This window comes from Lathyrus oleraceus, chromosome 5 (genome assembly GCF_024323335.1).
Source record: "Lathyrus oleraceus cultivar Zhongwan6 chromosome 5, CAAS_Psat_ZW6_1.0, whole genome shotgun sequence".
NCBI lineage: Eukaryota > Viridiplantae > Streptophyta > Magnoliopsida > Fabales > Fabaceae > Lathyrus > Lathyrus oleraceus.
The window spans coordinates 45,075,813-45,099,672 of record NC_066583.1 but is presented as its reverse complement, the minus strand read 5'-3'; the positions used below and the strand labels follow the sequence as shown (position 1 = coordinate 45,099,672).

Genomic DNA, 23,860 nt, shown 5'->3' with positions numbered 1-23,860 from the left:
GAGATTGCCGAGGCTAGCCCCAGAAAATCCTAACGTCTACTCCTTCCCCTACGCAACTAGGTAAATTTATGATGTTATTTCATTTTGTATATTTATTCTATAAATATTTATAAATAATATTATTTATCTTTTTTTGTTTAGGTTCATTACAACCGGACTAGATTACAGTCTTACCCCGAAAAATAAAATAATATTTTATCGTCAACTCTTGGATCGTCTCCGAGCACAAGATGTATTACCACTAAGTCACTCATCTTCTAACTGATTTATTAATATCAAGCATTCTCAATAAATAACATATTTACTTTTTTGTTTGCAGTTTATTTGGAGGCCATATTTGGGATTGGAACATCAACTCAACCCCGAAGATGCTGCTGTTTGGACAGCAAAAACGGCTATAATGCGGTTCACCACTGTGGAGATGCACCAAAGTGACCGTGTCAAACTGCAATTCGGAATGCATCAAGAAATCCCAGGCCCCCAATGTCTTTGGAACCTTGGCATCTAAAAAAAGTCAGCCACCAGTGGTATGCCCAAAATTGGAAGGAATTTGCAAAGGAGTTCCGTAAAATGTGGAAAGACCGTGCCCATTATGTTCTACAATTTCCGGTGGCGCCCAACGAAATGAAGCCGACAAGGGAATATGTGGATTGGTATAGAGCAAATACAAATCCAGAAATGATTGTGTCTGACCCGTTCTATTTGGACGATCCCCGGATGCAACAACCATATTTCCAACAACAACAACCACCACAATATTCCCAATAACAACAACCACCACAATATTACCAACAACAACAACCACCACCATATTACCAACAACAACCACCACCACCTTATTACCAACAACAACCAACACCACCGTATTACCAACAACAACAACCACAACACATGTCCACCCCCCAACCAAATCAACACTACATACCACAAACTCAACCCCAATACCATGAAGATTACCAACACCAACCTCAACATTCCCACCACCATCAACAGTCCCAACACCTACCACAATATCAATCCCCCCACATCCACCAATCCCAACACTTCCATCACGACAATGTCCCGAGCTCTTCCAGTCCTCCACCTAGCCCCGACACGGGTATACAAGAGGATTACCAACAAGACTACTACACACCACAACAAACATTGTTCTTTGGCCAACCCGATTCAACCCTCAACTACCAAAGGCCACATTTCGAGGGCGACCCAACAGGAGTCAGTTTGTCCCACCGAGACAAAGCTTTGAGGGCGCAGAGGGCACCCGCCTTTCCTACAGCATTGAAGGGACTTCGACCCAACCACAACGGCAAACGGAAAGGGGACGCGTTAGGACTATGGGTGGTAATACGGAAGCACCACCACCACGTGAACCGTCTAGGCGAGTAGTTAGACCTCCCCCGTGCGGATCGTACCAGGGACCGCATCATATGTGATAAATCCCAAATTAATAATGCATTTTAATCATATATTTATAATATTTTTCTTGTATATTATTTTAATAAAAATATTTTGTGTTTATTATCTTCATATCTTTATCTTTAAAGATATTGTGTATCATATCTTTATATATATATATATATATATATATATATATATATATATATATATATATATAGATATATATATATATATATATATATAGATATATATATAATATATATATATATATATATATATATATATATATATATATATATATATAATATATATATATATATATATATATATATTAATTTACATGTATTTAAATATTTATTTACACGTATATAAATTAATTTTTTTCCAAAATTTATAAATAATTTAATTATTTATAATTAAATTAATATATATATATATATATATATATATATATATAATTTATATATATATATATATATATATATATATATATATATATATATATATATATATATATATATATTTCTTGTAATAATATTATTTATATATATGTGTTAATATAAATTAATATAATTTATAATAAATATAAATTAATAAATTTAAAATAACTTTACAAAAATTAAAAAAAATATAATAAAAAAATAAAAAAATAAAAACAAGGTAGGCGCCACTCCTAGTGGCGACTTGCCCTACCCTTTAAGGGTAGGCGCCAACTAGGGTGGCGCTTAAGGCCAATTTAGGGCAAAAATTGGCCATTTTTGTAATTTTTTTGAAATATATGGTATTTTTGGATTTTTTTTAAAAAAATTGGATATTTAAAAAAAAACTTCATGGTTAGGAGTTGAACCTAGGATAATATTAGTGTCAAACATTTTGTATAGGTAAGTTATAGAAAATAAATGAGTAAGTTTTTGAAGGGATGTGTTCATGCTAGTTTGATAAATAGAAAACAAGAAGAGAATAGGATAATCATAGGGAAGAAAGCGATTCAGCCTAGGTACAAAGAGTAAAGCCACTTAAAGAGTCACAAACCATATCATCAAATCTTTCAAGCCTCCATGAAATATTTCCTCACCCAAATATTAGATAGATTATTCCCAAATCTTGTAAGATAATTCTATCTAAACCTAAGCCATGTAGGAACCTCACTAAAAACATTTGTAAGGGGAGTAGAAATAGACATTCCTAAATATCACTTTGGAAAAAGATTTGAGCTACATTTTGCAGGAAAATCCTACACCCTTGATACACCCATGGGATTTATAATCTTAAAACACTCCACAATCCTAAATAACCTTGTCATCAATCCTATGGAGAAAAAGAAAGTCTTTCAAATCCATCCACTTAAACCCAAAGGTTACGATCCTTCACTACCTTTTAACTAGGATTCTCTTTCCAAAGAATGTGAACCATAGATATGCATTAGAGAAGGTGCCACACCCCCATGGTTGTTGAGTTAAGAGATTCCAACAAATAAGGTAGAAGAAATCTCTAACCACACGATTCGCTTCGAAGAGAACTAGTTAACAGGACTCCCTAATGGACCGATGATCACAAGGCTCTTAGCTACCTTCAATGTTGATACCATGGATGGAGCTGAAGATTCAATCAACCATAGGATCACCTACATGTAGAAATTTAGGATGATCTAACAATCAAGAAGAGGAAGAATTAGATGAGCCATAAGAAGTAGAAGACACCAATATTGATAAAATGTTGAAGATATGTTGGAACTTTTCCAAGCATACAGAGAGAATCAAGAAATTTGTTCCAAGGAATGATGATTATTTTTATAATGAATGATCTTATCTATGTGTTTTAGAATATTGAATATTGTACTCGGTAAAAAGTACAGGTGTGTGTTTCTCCCGTAAGGGCGGGGGGACTCAGAGGTTTTAGTAGGTCTATAACAATTAATGGTGGTTAGGGCATGCCCACGATGGCGAGAATCCATGTACATCGGTGTTTTATGACGATTTTAGGAGTCCTACTCGCGTTAGGTGAGAGGCTCTATAAATGGATGATATGCTTAGGTGTAAGTGTATGAGGGGCGTGATCAGTATGAGTTTGATCTGTATGGCTTCATATCTCTCCCTCTCCCTTTGGGGGAGAAGTATTTATAGAGGCCTTTAGGGCCTATGGTTCTCTTGGAAATGGTCACCTCCCACCGAGTCAATGATGGACTGTTGAGTCCCTATTTCTAATGGGGATATGGATCAGTTAATAACCCTGACTTCTCTTTGCCCAAGAAACGTCTTATCCCACGTTTCAAATGATTGGACAATAGGAAAACCCTAGGGCGATGCGATACCTTCCCGCGCGGGGAGGGGTGGGGGGAGGGGTGTATTCTGTGTTTCAGAAAAAACTTAAGTTTGAAAAAAAAATTGGATTAAAATCAGAGTTTGAAAACATTTTAGAAATTTTTTAGAATTAAGCAGCAAAATAAAATAAAATTCAGAAAGTAAAAGTTAAGGGAAGATATAAAACCTAAAAAATTATACAGATTCAGTCAAAAGCGGCTTAGTCTTGTTCCCAAGATTTTGATGTTGAGAGTATCCAATAAAACTTAAGAGGTTTTAGGAGGATGAACTCTCAATCCCCTTGTACATTAAAAATGAAGTTTGTGCCTAACTTCCAAACAAATAGTAAATACGGATAGAAACGATGAGTCTTCCTTCTAAACGATTATTCAAAGCGGTTAGTCTCTTTTCCACAAGAAACTTAGAGCGTTTAATCTTTAAGCTTCAAACTAAGATTTTGCGTAGGACGATCTTGAACATTGTAGAGCTTTTAACACGGTGATGATCTTGCGAACTGAAACTTAGTTTTATACCGGGTTGATCAAACACCTGTGAGATTTTAACACCAGACTGATCTAGAACCAAGAAAACTTTTAGGACCGACCCGAGCTTGAACCAAATCTTTGTTTTAAATCGAGATAACGAATAATCTATGAGGTTTTAACACTGGGCTGGTTTCGAACCTAAATGGAGACTTGATCACACAATTCCAAACCAAAGTTTTTCACGGGTTTAGCTTTGGGCTCAAATAAGCAATCCCTAAATGGATGAATCGTTCAATCAAGGTAAAAAAACTTCATTAGTGATCTTAAAAATATGCACTTTCATATTTACAACTTTATCGCTTGCAAAATGACTTACTCAAAAATGCTACGACTAAACTTTAGTTAGAGAAAGTAAACAAAAATATTTTTAAAGAGAGAGTTAGCGGTGAGGAATGAAAGCTCACGTTTATGGATGTGAAAATATATGGTAAGAGACATCTATTTATAGGCTAGAGGTTGGGACATAAAATAAATTTTTTTATAGCCAATAATGATGAGCCAATCGATTGACATAAAGCTCCAACCGATTGGTAGGCCTAAAAATAATCGATTAAAAAGTTTAAAAATGTAAGAAAATATGTTTATTCATTACCATGCATTAAGGCACTGTCTAATTGGTTTAGACACATTTTTCAATAGGTCCAATCGATTGGACATAAGTTCCAATCGATTGACAAAAACAAAAACTTGCCCATAGCTTTTATGATAGTTCCCAAATTATCTGCCACGACTTCATGACATTTTTAGAAGTGTTTTTAAAGAAAAATAAGTTTGAAAACTTATTTATGTGTGTCTGATTAGCCATACAGTTTACGATAAATCCCTTATACGTTTACAATGTATATTCACTCAAACAAATAAATGCAGACTTTTATATACTTCAAGACTTATCAGATGTTTCATTCTTGTATACACTTGCTTGATATTGAGATGAGGCTTGAGTTATATTCCCTTTGGATGCCATCATCATAGAATCAGGTTTATCAAACCCTATTGATCTATTTGCATCTTTAACCGCTTTTACAATTGACTTTAGATGTTGTCATCAAGAACTAGTTGGTATCATCAAAAGCATGTTCACATTTAAGAGGGCTTCATTGATTAATGACCTGCAAAATAAGGTTTCACATTCTCTCCCTTTTTGACGATGATAACACATCTCTCAAAGGTGTGGTAAAATAAATAACAAATATTTGTTTGGAGTAATTAAAATCCCTCTTAATTAAGTAGAGAGTATACTCTACTCCCCCTGAGAGTATACTTCTCCCCCTTTATCGAAATTAAAAATGCGAGTAAAGACCTATTGTGATAATTAAATATGAAAACATATTGGAAATAAACATTTATGAAAAAGGAAAAAGATCACTCTTTTTATTAATTGAAATTTCTAGGAATTCAAAGTACACGGGGTAAATTACATAATTGAAATATTACGGAAAACAGGAAATAAAACAAAACATTTGTAGTGTTATATTTGTAGGAGGACCCACCTAGGGCAATGAATATAGGATGCCCTAAGAAAGGTGGCGATAATATGTCTCCCCAGTGTTTTCCTATCGCCCAGTCATTTGAAACGTGGCGTTTCTTGGGCAAAGAGAAGGCAGGGTCATTAACTGACCCACATCCCCATTGGAAATAGGGACTCAACAATCCATCATTGACTCGGTGGGAGGTGACCATTTCCAAGAGAACCATAGGCCCTAGAGGCCTCTATAAGTACTTCTTCCCCAAAGGGAGAGGGAGAGATATGAAGCCATACAGATTAAACTCATACTGATCACGTCCCTCATACGCTTACACCTAAGCACATCATCCATTTATAGAGCATCTCACCTCACTTGAGTAGGACTCCTAAAACCATCATAAAACACCGATGTACATGGATTCTCGCCACCGTGGGCATGCTCTAACCACTATTAATTGTTATAGACCTACTAAAGCCTCTGAGTCCCTCAACCCTTATGGGAGAAACACATACCTACACTTTTTACCGAGTACGATATTCAATATTCTAAAACACACAGATAAGATCATTCATTACAAAAATAATCATCATTCCTTGGAACAAATTTCTTGATTCTCTCTGTATCCTTGGAAAAGTTTCAACATATCTTCAACATTTTATCGATATTGGTGTCTTCTACTTCTTATGGCTCATCTAATTCTTCCTCTTCCTTGATTGTTAGATCATCCTAAATTTCTACATGTAGGTGATGCTAGGGTTGATTGAATCTTCAGCTTCATCCATGGTATCAACATTGAAGGTAACTATGAACCTTGTGATCATCGGTCCATTAGGGAGTCATGTTGACTAGTTCTCTTTGAAGTGAATCGTGTGGTTATAGATTTCTTCTACCTTATTTGTTGGAATCTCTTAAGTCAACAAACATAGGGGTATGACACCTTCTCTAATGCATATCCATGGTTCACATTCCTTGGAAAGAGAAACCTAGTTAGAAGTTAGTGAAGGATCCTAACCTTTAGGTTTAAGTGGATGGATTTGAAAGGGACTTTCTTTTTCTCCATAGGATTGACGACAAGGTTATTTAGGGTTGTGGAGTATTTGAAGATTATAAATCCTAGGGGTGTATCAAGGGTGTAGGAGTTTCCTGCAGAATGTAGCTCAAATCTTCTTCCAAAGTGATATTTGGGAATGTCTATTTCTATTCCCCTTAAAAATGTTTTTAGTCAGGTTCCTACATGTCTTAGGTTTAGATAGAATTATATTACAAGATTTGGGAATGATCTATCTAGTACTTGGGTGAGGAAATATTTCATGGAGGCTTGAAAGATTTGATGATATGGTTTGTGACTCTTTAAGAGGCTTGGCTCTATGTACCCAGGGTGAATCACTTTCTTCCCTATAGTTATCATATTCTCTTCTGGTTTTCTATTTATCAAACTAGCAATGAACACATCCCTTCTTGACGATTCTCTAGGTTTTTGGCTTGAGGAGGTCATGTTGATGCTTACGACAAGCCTCACTTTAAAAGTTACTTTAGGCTTCTAAAAAGGTTTGATTGACTCTGAAAGTTCATCTACTACGCTATGAGTTGAAGATTACGAAGAAAGTAATTTGTTCTATTTTTTAATATGTGTTATGAATCCGAGTGATTGTTGATTCTCTCCTTGTCATTTGTGATCCAATTTTAGAAATGGATCATATTAATCCAATTCTCCAAGGACTTGAAGAATACAATTCTTTTTCAATGATGATCTATGGTAAAATTAAACCTTTTACTATGTATGATATTGAAACGTTGTTATATATGCAAGAAGCACAACTTGATAAATTTTGTTAAGAACTCTTTGTGACTATTGCAACTGCTAAAATGTTGCTCAAACTAAAAAATAATCAAAATTATGGTGGAAATCATGGTGGTTATCAGCAATCTCGTGGCAGGGGACACTATAGTCGTGGATGTGGAAGGTCAAATTTTGATTCCAAAAATCTTCATACATGTCAACTTTGTGGTGAGTATTGTAACACCCCGATAAAATAAGATAATTATTTAAATTGAGTTAATAATATATTTATTAATTTAATTAAATAATTGGAATTATTATTATTATTGGAATAATAATTATTGGAATATTATTGGGATTATTATTATTGGATTATTTTGTTATTATTGGAATAAAAGTAGAAATCAGTAAAAAGGTTCCATTTGGTAAAAAGAGTTATTTTCACGTGAAAAGGGAAAAGAGGCAGAAAAGTGGAAAAGGGCAAAGAAAGCCAGAGAACAAGGGTTGAAGGAAGGAAAAGCTTGAAGCTCAGAGATTTGCCGGATTAACTCAGGTAAAGGGGGTTTATCGTCGATTAATGGGTATTATGGGATAATATGTCATGGGTAGTGATAAACCATTGATTTACCTCTGATTGGAATAATTATGCTGAAAATTGTGAACTTTTGGGATGAACGAATCTGGATTAAAATTGAAGGAAATTCGTAAGAATTAGATGCAATAGTGTTAGAAATTGTGAGATCGAATAGGTTATGATTCGTGTTAGATGATATGAACGATTATTGTGAAAAATTGGACTGTGGAAGGTTGAATTGGATAGATCTCGTAGCAGAGAAAGCCATAGCAGGCCTGGAAGTCTGGTTTCTGGTCATACGCGTATGGCACTAGGCAATACGCGTATGAGATGGCATGGTACGCGTATGGCACTAGGCAATACGCGTATGGATGAGGAAGATGATGTTTTGAACGTAGTTTGGTCTCTGTTGGTACGCGTATGGGGAAGTGGTACGCGTAGCATACGCGTATGAGATGGTGTTACGCGTATGGGATTTGGCTGAGGAATGGGCCATACGCGTATGGGACTAGGCAGTACGCGTATGGGCAGACTTGTGATTTTCCTGAGCTGTTGTTGTGCAGTTTTAGCTGTTCAGCCGAGTAATGTGATTTAGCTGATGTATGATATATTAGGGAACATTCCCCGTTGTTGTGAGTAGTATAGGTATTAGTAGAGTGTGCTAATACTGTGGTTGTTATTTGGCATGATATGATATGCTTATGTGATAAAATACTGATGATGTGTGATGGTATGCATGATGCTGTGAATGTATCAGTTATGTGTGCATTTGTGAATAGAGTGTTTTATGGCTTAGAGTGTGAGCATATATCTATTCTTGAATTGTTGTTGATGATGTAGCATTGCTAGGTGATTAGCATGCATGTTGTGGCCTTTATGGTGGTAGCTAATTCCCATGGTGAGGAATTAGTGATGAGTTAGTGTGAATTGTTGTTGATGTTTGCATGCTAGGTGATTTAGCGTGCATAGCATGGCCCTTGGGGTGGTAGCTAATTCCCATGGTGAGGAATTAGTGATGTGAGTCACTAGGTCTCAAATGAGTGGGACTAGTGAGCTTGGTAGCCGTACCTGGATTTGGTCGGTGAAGTTGAACTATATGTTCACGAATAGTCGGTACCGCATGCATGGAGTCTCATTGCATTGTATTGTATGGCGTATAATATGAATGGATGTATTCCAATATTATACGTGTGTTTTGTGGTTGAGTTGAGTATGATTTTAGTTGATGTTGCCGCTGTTGAATGTATGATCTGATTAGGGTGATGAATGTGTGAAATTACTTGGCATTACATGTTAATTTATAATGCTTATTATATCGATTGAGAAACTCACCCTTACAACTATTTTTCAGGTAACGAGCAGTGATTGAGTAGAAGCTAGTGCTTGGAGTCTAGTGTAGTCTCCTTAGTGGGTCGTGCTCTGATAGATGTAACACCGGGATGAGATGTTTTACCTTATTGAATAATTTTACATGCAACATGTTACATGTTTTACATGATTGATGAGATTTATATCCGCTGCGTTTTATGCAAAAATGCTTATGTTTTGAATTAACAAAAGAGCATGACAGTTATATTGTTGAATGGTGTGAAATATTGTGTGACACCCTTAATTGCATATTTACTCTGATTGAGATATTTATTATTTTAATTAAATATTTGGGGGTATTTTAGAAGGGTGTTACAAGTATAATCAGGTTGTGATTGATTGTTAGTTTAGATATGATGAACCTTTTGGGCTAGCATATCCAAAGATACAATATAGATCCTCTGCAAATCAGAGAAGTGTGAATGTAATTCAAAAGAATCAATCATCCATATTCGACCAAGCTACTGCACTTTTAGCTTATCAAGAAGATTTGCATGTGCCACAATATCTAGATTCACATGCATGGCTTACATACTTAGGGGCATCTCATCACATTACATCTAATAATTCTCATTGAGCAATAAAAGTTTCTTTTATTTTTTTAGATCTTGTTGTTTAGATAAATCACATAGGTTGTATGTACCTTTATCGCAAACTATGAATTCATCTCCTTTTGAAGTAATACATACTGATTTTTAGGGTATTTCCCCTACTCCTTCTATTTGTGAATACTCTTACTATATAGCCTTTATTGGTGTATTTATTAAATACGCATATATCCATTTTATAAAACAAAAATTTCATGCTTTATTTACCTTTAAACTCTTTCAAACTTATGTTAATACATAATTTAATGTTAAAATTAAATCTATTCAATTTGATTTTGGGAGACAATTTAGAATTTTTACAAAGTACTTAAATGAGCATGGAATTGATTATAGACTAACATGTCCTCGTCTATCTCATCCAAATGACATAGTAGAGCGAAAAAAAATAGACCAATTATTGAGATGGGGTTAACCTTACTAACTTATGCTTCCCTTCCAATTAAATTTCATGATCATAGCTTTACAACCTCAACATATCTCAATAATAGGTTACCTACATAATTAATATAATTTTTTTAACCTTTTCATGCATCACACAAATATTTACCTGATTATAAATTGATTAAAGTGTTTAGGTGTGCATGCTTTCCTCCTTTAAGATCTTATAATCAAAATAAGCTTCTCGTAGTTCTATATGTGTTTTCTTATGAATCTCTCCTCACACAAGGGATATAAGTGTCTTAATAGTGAAGGTAGAATATTCATTTCAAATGATGTGTTGTTTAATAAAAATAGGTTTCCTTTCTCTATTTTGTTTCACTCACCTGCTACATCTATCAATACTTGTTCAATTATGTCATTAGTTTTACCTATCTTGTACAACTCAGTACATAATTGCGTTAATTGTTCCTAAGGTTTAGCCAATACATCCATCTCATTTAGATAATACAGGTCATATGTTTGGTTCTAATGTTGATACAGATCTCGTATCCATGTATAATGTCAATTGTGGTGTATCTAGGTCCTATTAACCTACTGAACAACAAAATAAGTCACCACCCACTAAGAAATCATGTGAACCATCCTATGCCCAATTAGGTATTACATATATTGCACAATTAGGCTCTTCTTAAAGGTGAGAAAAATATACACAAGAAGGGGGTTGAATTATGTATGGAGAAATTTACTTCTTTTTCTTAAACATGTTCAGAACCTGAGATGTCAAGCTCAAATTCTAATCCAAGTAAGAGTCTGAATCCGATCAGGGTCTGACTTCAGAGTTTGTTGTACAATGGAATATAAATGCAGAAGTAAATATAGTGACACACAATATATATTGGTTCCTCTCAAACCGAGATTATTCCAGTCCACTTGCAACACGAGAGATTTTCACTATAATTAATTAGATTACAATTTTCTCAATCAAACTAGAAAAAGACTTTTGCTCAAGCCCTCAAGCAAGATACTTCATTTCCTGAACAACCTGTTCAGGACTTCCTGTTTAATCCTACGAAAATAGACTTCATGATCAATCAAACCCTGAAAGAGACTTCTTGCTCTGAATTCAAGCATGAGACTTAAATGCTCAATCTATCTAGAAAGATACTTCTTGCTCTTGCCTCAAGCATGAGACTTCAATGCTTAAACCCTCAGTTCAAGACTTCTTTTCTCAATCACCCAACAAAATACTTCTTTTTTGAATCTAACAGAAAGAGACTTACTATGAGCATAATGGCTAGAGTCTTCAGATTCTCTTAACAAAAGAGACTGGTATTAACCTTGTGTTTATATGAGTTCTTCTTAGTTAAGCATACACACAAAGGTTTTATACTCTTGAGCAAAATATAAGTTAATTGCTCTCAAATCTTAAAGAATTAAGTTTTCAATCTTCTCCTCTTCATGCATAATTTTCTTCTTTGTTATGCCTTTCTGTTCTATTGAGCTTCGTGGTCATATTCACTCCACTCTCACACACTTAACCATTCTAGTTATATTTTTCATTTTTTGTTTGTTTCTTTCACCTGTGTTTTCTATATAAAATAGTCTCTCTCTCAACCCATTTTGTGAATTGGTATCACAACTTTGTGAGCACAGTCACGTATTCTTCAACCCACATACATTCTCTATCAGAATATGTGTATAAATGTTTTCAATCTTCTTCTTATATAGATGCTGAAAATAGATACGTTGAAGATTGAAACTACCCATGATACAAGTAGTCATTGGAGGTCTTTAGCTAGAGTACATAAAGTGAACTATAAACTCAGTTAGCATAAAGACGTGGAAGAGCATAATAGGGTTCAAAACAGTTGGAAAGATAAGATCCTGACAACATAACGTTTTCTTGATTTTACATAAAGTAGTGTACAGTTGTCACGTGATCTTCTTTAGATAACTCCTGACTAGAGACTTCTTGTAGTCGTTTGTTAAAGCTTGATCTAAGTCATTTGTTATCTTTATACTTAAATTCTTGAATCATGGGCTTTTTATAGATTTAGTTAAAGCATGATCATAAGTTAAAGTATGTCTTTAGAACCTGGTTGGGATGAGACTTCATAGTCTTGGGTTCACAGGTTCTGAGTTTTCCTTTTATCAGAGTCTTGATCAAAACTAGTATGGATGAACAATTTCAATTTTTTTGACTTAATATAGACAATATTCCTTTGAAGTGGAACCTTCAGAACTATTGATGAAGCTTGTTCAGAAGTTGTAGAGTCATTCCTTATGACAGAGTATGCTTGCTTCAAACGACTTCCAGTCTTTAGAACCTTGTTGATATTTGAATTTCAAGTAAGCTTAGTTCCATCATTTAAAAGACTAGAGTTGACTCTTCAGAGTCATATTACTTGGTTCTGATCCTACAGATTCAGAACAACTTTACTTCTCTTTAATGATTCTTCTAAGTGATTAACTTGATTTATATCAAAGTTAATGTATTTTGATCCTACACACTTGAGCAACCATTAGTAAACCTATTGTTCTTTAAATAATTTATTATCATCAAAACCTTTTTAGGGCATGAACAAATCTTGTTCCAACACTGCTGACAATACATCTAGTCTTGCTTTACTCAACATCAACTCTAATTTTGAGTCACCTTTCATCCATGACACTACTTCCATTTTGTCTTCTTTTATCATACAAAGTGCTTAAGAGTCCATGTCTCTCTCTTCACAATAAACAATCCAAAATAACTTTATTGTTCAATGATCATGATATGCTCACACGAGCTAAAACTGGAAAATCTTAGCCCAAAGCTTTTCTAGCCCATATAGAACCTAGCACTACTTTGCAGGTTCTAGCTTAAGCAAAATAGTATGAGGATATGCAACAATAATATAAGGCTTTACTTCAAAATAATACACGAGTTCTCGCCACTCTTCTTTCACATAGAAAATATATTGGTTGTAAATGGGTATTTAGGATTAAATAAAAATCATGGCGGGAATATCAACAAATATAAGGCTAGACTTGTTGCAAAAATATTCCATCAACAATAGCAATTTGATGTTAATGAAACATTCTCACTTGTTGTAAAACCAACTAAAATTCATATTATTTAGTTGTGGTTCTCAATTACAAGTGAGAAATTCAACAAGTTGATGTTAACAATACTTTTTTTCCAATGAAGTTCTTCAAGAAGAAGTATATATGCAACAACCTCTAGGTTTTGAAAACGAAAATACATATCTTGTTTGTAAATTCAATAAGGTTTTATATTGTATTAAGATGACTCTAAGAGTGGTGTATGAGAAGCTTCATCGAGCTATCTTTCAGTATGGATTTTCTTCTAGTAAATGTGATCACTCACTTTTCATTTACAAACATCAAGATAATACTCTTTATGCACTTGTATATGTTGATGTTGTTCTAATCACTTAATCTTTTTTGTTTTGAATAATTACTTGATCACAAAACTTCATGATAATTTTTCTTTGAAGAAATTGGGTAAACCTGAGTACTTATAAGGTATTGAGGTAAAATATAAGCTTGATGGTTCTTTACTCCTGACTCAAACCAAGTATAACATATATTTTCTTTCTAGATTCAATGTGATTGACATAAATGGGTAAATACACCCATGTCCAGCCACTACAAACTTAGCAAACATGGTACTAACATGATGCATGATCCTTTTTAGTTACAGATTTACTGTTAGAGCCTTACAATATATAACTATAACTTGTCATGATATTGCATATTGTGTTAATAAAGTTTTCTAATTCATGGCCAGACCCCTTGATAATCATTTGAGTGTGGTCAAGCAAATTTTAAGGCATTTGAGTGGTACTTCTATTCGCAGTTTATTTATTCTTTAAGAGCCTATAGTAATTGTGATTGGACTAGTGATCCTAACTATCATAGATCAACATATTTATGGCATTAGCTCATGTATATATTTTGGTACTAATTTGGTATCTTTAAGTTCCAAAAGTAGCTTCATGTTACATGATCAAATGTTGAAGTATAGTATATGACATTACCTCATACAACTTTTGAGATATTGTGGCTTGAGTCTTTATTGTACGAGTTAAACATTTGTTATTTTCCTTCTATTTTATTATGTGACAATCTTAGTCTACTCACTACTACAAAAAACATTTATATATTTTCAACACTAGTTGAAATGGTCATTTGTTGAAATGGATAGTTGAAATGATCATTTGTTCAATCCCCAATAACAACATTTTTATATTTTCAAAACTAGTGGCACATACCTCTCGGTTTATTACCAAAACCGAGGGGGAAAATAATAATAATTTTTTAAATACAAATTACATAATTTACACTAAATATTAAATTAAATTGTTTATGAATTACATTATTTATACAGAATATTACATTGTTTATGCGAATATTAAGATATAAATATATAACAAATTATGAATCCAATTCATCATCATCACTATATGTGAAGATCAAATCTTGGTTCTTGGTGAAGATCAAATGGCGGATCCTCATTTCGTTGAATCTTGGGGAAGATCGAATGTTGGATATTTCATAAATTTGCTTCTGATATAAAACAAAAAAATATTAGATAAATAAAATAATTATTCAGTTATATGATTATTTAAGAACATAAACCTTCAACCCAAATATTTTTCTGCTCTTGCAATCCATCATAGAGAACAATGTTTCAATATTTCTGATATAAAATAAATAGGTTTCAATGGTTTCAAGGCAAATGCTTTCATGACCAATTTTTGATATTCATAATGCTTTTATAATGTGGCAAGAGCCTTCTGAATATATATCTTTTAGATTTCACGTGGGTCATTAATGACAATATCTTGAACATTGATACTCATTAAATAGATGACAAAGATTTGTTTAAGGATTGCGAGGAAATTCAATAAACACGCTTATTTTTCCCTTTGGTTATGACTTAAGCTCGAGGTAAAAAGTTTTTCTTTTTAAATAAAAATTACAATAAATTTGGTACATTTAACCCCGGTGTCTAAAAGATCTGAGGTAATAGATGACTTCTATTGGCAAAAAAAATGATGAGTGGAGAAAAATTGAAGTAACATGCATTGTTTCATTTTTCAATTTTTTACTATTCACTAATTTCTTTGTGTGTTGAAATATGATTAAGAATAAATTTATCAATGTTGTCAAACGAAGAAATAAATATATATTATAGAAAGTTCTCTTTGATTAACAACATTGGAAAGTAATTACATTAAACATTGACGTGAACAACAAGATCAACAACAATATCATTACGTGAGATAGACTGCAAAAATAGAAAAGTGATTTGCTAAAGGTTGTTGTAAGAAGAACCACAATAGAGAACACAAAAAAAATTCATGTCTCGTAATTCATCTGACAAAATGATGTTTAAGAGTATGGATCAGTTGAACTTGTACGTTAGGTTTAGGGTAAAACTTAGTAAATGAATCCTTTTATAGTAAAATATGGGTATCCTACTCCTCGGTTATTTGAGAAATCGAGGGAATATAATATTTAATAATAAAATAAAATCTTAAATAATAAGAAATGCGTCATTTTTAAAGAAACAAAACAAAAGTTGTAATTGCTAGGACTCAAAGCATGTACCCTAGATTAGTTTACATTTGTGTTATTCTTAAGTCGACGAAATATATGATAATTTCTTGAAAAAAAATAACATAGCGCGTCATGGAATTTTACCTCATATTTTTTGTTGAGTGAGGTGAAAACTTTGACATAAAATGTAATATTTGTATTAATGACACTACTACAAATAACACATCTCACCTCAGACAAGAAATTGATATTACCTCGGTTACTCAACCAGCCAACAAAGGGAGACATGAAAACTTACCACTTTACCCATCGGTTATGAAAAAATTGAGGTTATAGTCGAAAAGGTCATTGGTTCAATCTCTAGCAACAATATATTTTTATTTTCAAAACTACGAAGCGCACGCCACTTTACCTCTCAGTTTTATTTTAAATTTGAGGTAATAAGTTACGTTGGTACGTCGATTTTAGTTAATAACTAAGGGGTTAAATCTTATCTATTGTCATAAATAATTTGTTTTAAAACTCATTTTGACGGGCATGTATCATTTTTTTACACAAAAACATAATATTGACAGAACCAGAATCAGATCATTTTAAATGTACGAATTTACATTGTTCTCATCAACACAAAATATAAGATTTATATTGTTTTCAAAATCAAATGTACAAATTTACATTGTTCTCATCAACACATAATACAAGATTTACATTGTGTTCAAAATCAAATGTATAAATTTACATTGTTCTCATCAACATAGAATACAAAAATTACATCTCTCTCTCTCTCTCTCTCTCTCTCTCTATCTATCTATCTATCTATCTATCTATCTATCTATATATATATATATATATCTATATATATATATATATATATCTATATATATATATATATATATATATATATATATATATATATATATATATATATATATATATATATATATATATATATATATATATATAAAGCTTATAACAATCAAGAAAAACTATTGTTGTTGAGATTCATAACAAGATAAGAAGACATTAGTCTAACGTGATTGTATATCATCTAAATCTTCTTGTGATAAAAGTGATATGTCGCTAAACTCCTATAATTAGAACAAAATATCTATCACCTCGATTTTCTATAAAATTAAAAATTAAAAAGGGATTTTGAAAAAATTAATTTGAAGATATTAATGCAAAATATATCACTTCACAGGTGGACCAGGTAACCGAGGTTAATACTAAAAAAAAGAAAAAAAAAGAAGATTAACAAAGAAAAATAGGGAAGCTGGAAAGGTGTCAACTAAAAAAAAATTAAACCATTGAAAAAAACATAAAATGCAGTAACTGGTACTCGAAGCAAGCTCCCTTATAATTATTCTCCCTAGGTTTTTTAAGAAATTGAGGGAATACGTTATATATATATATATATATATATATATATATATATATATATATATATATATATATATATATATATATATATATATTATATATATATATATATATATATATATATATATATATAATTTTAAACTAGAACATGACACTCCTAGGATATATCTCCTCGGTTTTTAAATATTTAAGGTGAATTTTTCATCATGAAATATCTTATTTGTTATTGTGTGAGTGTTATTGTAATTTTGTGTTGCATGCTCGAACAATGCAGCTTAACTACCCATCAATGAGGCGATTAATGTCTGGCAGCGAGTATGGGTCTTTAGGATAATCAGTGTTCAAATTGGTGAAGTCTACACACATGCATCATCTATTGTTAGCTTTCCGCATTAGAACTACATAGACCATTCAGGTGGGGTATTTGGTTTCCATGATGAACTAGAGGTGTAAGATAGTTTCCCCACCTCTTTATCAATGGCGACTCTCTTCTCCTTGTCAACTTTCCTCTTCCTTTGCACCACTCACTACTACAAAATAAACCTTTCGTAACATCCATTTTTACAACAACCTTCCTGTTATTCGTGATAAAAAATTGAACGTTTTTTTGTATTTACTAAAAGACATTTCACAACGGTTATAGGTAACAACCGTGGTGAAAAGTGACGTTTGGTCATGCGTTCGAATCCTAGCATCTACAATTTTATTTATTATTTATTTTTAAGCCACTTTCACCACGGTTGGAACTTTCAACCGTGGTGAAAAGTGACGTCTATCATGCGTTCGAATCCTAACATCTACAATTTATTTTTTATAAATTTTTAAAATTTGAGTTAAATTTAAGATTTAAAGAATATAAAACAATTTACAATATTTTATAATTTAAAGGGAACAATTTATAAGTGGTTGATTCATATCTCATTTATGAATATTTCCAATATTTGAAAATTGATTTTACATTCTTCATACAAAGGCCCACCTCTTATTACTAATACTATAAAGGTCAAAGTTTCATTGACATGTATCAAAGTAGATTTGATATGCTCATAGAAAATAAAAGGAGTCGTACAAGTTTTAGCTTTTTATCCTCATTATCAATATCAACTTCAATAGCTTTTATGTAAGAGACAACACCATTCTAAGCTCTTGGATGATCATATTCTTTCATATTATCTTCTGCGTGTAAATTATGAAAATTCTTTCAACAACATAAAATTAATTTCTTTCAACACTTTTGAAATTCAATGAAAATTCTCTTTCAACAAGAAAAAACTATTTTCTTACAAGACTCGTATGATTCAAATTGAATCAACACATTATTGAATTGTATTTTTTTAAAAAGCTAAAATTGATTGGATCGAACCAAAATCAACGTGTAACTAGTTGCTCATATTTGATTCTACCGAACACCTATATCTGAAAATGTCCTGTCGTGTCTAAAAGATATACGCAAGGAATAAAAACATCCCAGAGGAATAAGAAGCCATGTCAATAATTTGACGATTGAGATTGGAGCGCTATTATTACATCTATAGAAAATACATCAAATTAAAAAGACGTATATACATATAAATATTCAAAAAGTAGTTTCTACAATCGAATCATTTATATATCTAGAGCCAACTCAAGTTATGCCAAAGAAATAGAACATGAGTTGGCTAATTTACCAGTCACGAAAACAAAACAAAACAAAAAACTCCTAGGTGGGGCCACTACTCAATTGTCTAAAAATATCCACTATCGCAAAAACAACCGCAATAAATTATGGTCGATACCGATATAGCTATTAATCATTTTTATGTTAATTATGCTATAACGATCACATTTAGTGTCGGAACACTTATTTTGTACCGATCAAAATTGCGAAAGCCTTTACTCGGTTCCAACCATTTTTTTAAAGTTGCTCATCTCTTTGTGGATGAATCAAAGTTCCCTCCAAAAGATGTGAGCAGCGCAGAAAGATCATCCCCTCTACCCAATCCCATGCTTAAACCAAGAAGATCACGGGTCATGGGCTGACCGGTTGAGCCTATCATTTCATTCCCATAGGGAAGTCCAAGCCCAAGGTAATCTGCCTCAGGCTCATTCTCTTGCTTTACATGATCATGCTCATTCTTCCATTGTACTTTTGTGGTACTGTTAATACTACTGACAGTGTTTTCTTTCAAGCCTAAAGCACGAAGTAAGGATGCATTAGACGAAGATGAACCCACTTGAGCAGCTTTATGGAGCAATGCAGTGGCCGATAATGCTGGTTGTGGAGATACAGTGGTATAGTGGGAAATAGGGTAATCATGGTTGTTGTTGCTGTTGGAGAGATAGAGTGGTGTGAAAAGTGAGAGGGTGGTGGGTTCAGTGACAGAGAAAGCTGCGGAGCAATTTGAGTGAGTCAAACTTGACATGAGAGTACTGAATGAAGAATAACAGCTTGTAGAAGTGGAAGTGATAGCATTTGAAGATGGTGTTGGTGACAGCCTTGCTGTGTTTTCTGCAATATCTGATTACAATAGAAGAAAAAATTATTAATAAGAGAAGCAAAATGATAAACCGTGTGTTTAAGGCACATGTGAGTTCAATTCATTATAGAAATATTTATTTCTTCACACTGTCCTACTGTATTGTGGGAGACGAATAGACCATAGATTAGAGGGTCCATAATGTGGGTTGGATTACTGCTCAACGGCAGAGAAAAACAAAATAAATGCATGCTAAGAGACAAACTAAAAACACACATCTGTCAAGTTTAAATCATGCCATCTTAATTACTACTAGTAGTTCAAAGCCATTGAAGTACTCTTATCATAATTTATTCCGTCACATTTATGAAATTCAGTACCAATTTTTCCCTTAAAATTAATTAATGCCGGTCAAATTTTTTTTAGAGGAAGTAGTAACAATTATAAAAATCTCACACAAGTTTGATAATGATGTCTAATTTAATAATATAATAAATAAATACTATTAGAAACATTTAACTTTATAATTTCGGTTTCTGAAAGATAGGATTTGTGGACAAGTCCATCCATATACTAATTACTACGATTATAAAGTTGGTTTAATAGAAACTTCTAAATAGATCCCTAAATTAGAGAAAATTATACCCGAGTCCTTGAATTTATATACTTTGTAATGAAGTCTTTTTGTTACATTAGTCAAATGGTAATATAATGGTCTTTTTGTTTTGTCAACTTGTGGTAGAATGATTGATTAGTGTAGGTACTTACTTACATGACAACACTTTTTAATTAAAAAAACCTAATTAAAGATCTCCAATAATTTATATTTTCATTTCACAAATTTGTCAAATCGATCCCATTTTGAGGACAAGAAAAAATGTTATTTATTTACTATTTAAAAGCATGCAAATTGAATGTGAATGTGCAAATTTTCCAAAAGAATACACACTTTGATTTTCTACGAAACAAAAGTACAAAACTCAAATAGGAAATTAATTAGTAAATTCTACCTGAGCTCTGAATAGACGACAAAGTAGGAGACACCGCAGATATCGTAGACGGAGTCACAGCAGATATCGTAGACGGAGTCACTGGAGCCGTCGCCGGAGAAGAAACCACCGCATCAACAACATTGCTACCTCCTTTTCCACTCTCATCCGCCACTACATCACAGAATGCTCTGTGCGTAATGAAACTATCTCTCCTATAATCAACAATATTTATCAATAACATTAACAAATAAATTAATAAATAATTAGAGAAATTAGAGAAATTAACCTAGAAAACAAAGTGCCGCAATCACATTTATACTCTCTACTTCCACAACTCTTCATATGCGCTTTCCAATCACATTTCACAGCGTAATTTTTCGAACAACGTTCACATTTCCACTTCTTCTCACCGTGCTTTCTACTAAAGTGCTTTTTCACGCCGGTGAGGTCACCTAACGCTCTTGACGGATTGTGATGAACACAGGAAGGTTCCGGACAAATATACACTTTCTTGCGATTTTCGTTGCTTCCTCGCTGCCGAAGCTTCCACGGCATGTTATGACCTCGCCGGTGAAGTTGCAGATTCTGTTCCCGTTGGAATCCTTTGTTGCAGATCTCGCAAACGAAACGATTCGTAGCTAATAAAGTGTTCGGAGATAAAGCGATTACTTCAGCATCTGGATCTGAAAACGGAAACAAACACCACAACGACATAAATTAATACTTGAAAGAAGAATAATAATAATTAAATTAAAGTAACTGAGGATATATAATAATATATATTTAATTTAACTGATGATTATGATTATGGATTTTTTTTATATACACCTGGCATTCCAGGGAGGTTTCGCTTCTTTTTTGGCGGTGGCGATGTGGTGGAAAGTGGTGGCATTGGTGGGGGATTTTTCTGAGATTCTTCCATCGTATAAGCTGAATCAATTCAATGAAGCTATTATTATGAACACATGAAAGTTTTGGTTTTATTGAAAATAAATGATTTTGTTTTGGTGAGTTAATGGATGTAGTGGTTGTGTAGGGAGTGTTTCCGGCGGGATGGTGAATCGGCGGTAAAAGTTTTCGGCGGTGGTGGTGTGTACACGACGAGGCGGCGGAAAAATTTGTAACAAGAAAGAGAAAGAGCGTAATTATTTCTTTTTTTTTTCTCTTGTTTTTAATGAGTATGATATGATGTGTATATTGGAGGAATAGCGACTAGGATAAAGTGGTGTTAGTTAACCATGGTTGAGTTAGGAAAGGGAGAGAGAAGGTTTTATCAGTTTGGATTTACTCCACTCAAACTATACAGAGTGTTATTTTCTAACAGATTAATTGCTAGGGTGTAAAACTCCATTCTAATGTCTAAGTGTGATCTTTGTGATATTAATTTGGAATTATTCTTACATTTTTCTTTTTTATAAATTATATCTTTATTTTGCTAAAGAATTATTTAGAGAAATCTCTCTGAAGGTAGTTATGTGAGGTCCCAGTCATCTTATTCGACAGGAGGTATGTTATAATGGACCAGTGACCACCATTATTGGTAATCCGAGGTTTCTCGATTGTTGTCTCCTGTTTGTATTATTCATCGTGCAAATGTCTCTTGATAAGACCGTATCTTCAAAATCACATCATCACTAATTCAATAAGATATTCTTTTATGCGAAATCACATAAATGATAAAATAATCACCCATAAAGCCAAACTAAAGAAAGCATCATCGATATAATTCAATGATGGTTCAACTTTTTCCTTGTAGCAACTCATATTTCATCCACCAATTTATGTTTCAACCATAAATCATCACTTATCAATAATGTGGACCAAGGGCAATGGAAATTGAACAAACTAGCTTTAGTATCTGCAGTTGTTGTGGCTGCGAAGTCAGCAAGTACAATAATTTTAGGCAACCCACAAAATGATCATAAGTTCGCCGCATGTACTTTATATGCTTTCTTCCTTCATTTTATAAACATAATTTATGATTCCTTTTTTACTATCAACATATCTTAAATGTTTCACTTGCCAATGGCTGCATTTGTTTTCAATAATATCAACATAATTTTTATTGAATTTTTTCAACAATGTTCTCATCATTTTAGACGAACGTTTGGTTGAATTTTGCATTGATTGATCATTTGAACCTATTGTAGCTGCAAAACAACCAGAAGTATAAAGACTATAGATATCAATTTCACTATATTGTTTAAGCACTTCATCCACAGCTTGATTACAATCTTCATTTTTCCATGGATCATTACTATTAAATTTACAACTTCTTCTTTCGTCATTGAGCAAAAACTTAAACATGAGTCTTCCCTTTGTTATTGCAAGTTGCAAAAAACCTTGGATTGATGTAAATTTGCAGTGCAATGATGAAACTAAGATTAAGCATCTTCGTGGATGCCATTAGGCACGACAAGACTCAACCGAGATTCATGTTGTTATAACTCTATAGGGGTGGATATGTTAATCCAACATCTATAACGACAAGTTGGCCCCGGTAGTTGAATCAGTTAGTTAGCTTGAAGGGTATCCATCACAACACATGACTCCGTGTTATTGAGTATGTTGCTGATTTATACAACCACATTTATCTCATGTCCTGAAATCACAGCAGACGGTAGTTTTGTTACAAACAAAATTTGTCATTTTATCTCTATCATATCTTTTATTCAAGTTTGACTCAATAATTAACCAAATACATCACAATTATAATGCTTGAGAAATAATTTTATGGAAGCTAAATAAATTTGATATTAGATAGATAATGCACATGAATATTAATTGGGAAAAGAGTGTCACTTATCTTTCGATGTCGGAATTAATGATGTGTTCCTCTCATTCCTCACTATATGTTATGTAACATCATTGGCTATTCAAATACCCTTTGTATTACTCATATTTATGACTTGACTAAAAGAGGTGATCATTTCCTCATGTAAAGTGAATTCAGTCACCTCAAGATCCAAAACACATTGAAAATGACTGATTACATCATGAGTTAAGAAGAAACTTTAGATTACATACATTTTTATACGCCTACA

At 33.0% G+C, this 23,860-nt stretch overlaps 1 protein-coding gene across 1 annotated transcript; it reads right to left on the bottom strand.

Annotated features, from left to right (window-relative positions):
- Window positions 1-18,916: 18,916 nt before the first annotated feature.
- LOC127082208 (zinc finger protein ENHYDROUS) lies at window positions 18,917-22,007 on the bottom strand. The gene is made up of 4 exons (XM_051022446.1): window positions 21,645-22,007; window positions 21,103-21,499; window positions 20,835-21,028; window positions 18,917-19,865 (listed from the first exon to the last, which is right to left on the bottom strand). The coding sequence occupies exons 1-4, from the start codon at window positions 21,736-21,738 to the stop codon at window positions 19,273-19,275; spliced, it is 1,278 nt and encodes a 425-aa protein (XP_050878403.1). The 5' UTR covers window positions 21,739-22,007; the 3' UTR covers window positions 18,917-19,272.
- Window positions 22,008-23,860: the final 1,853 nt, after the last annotated feature.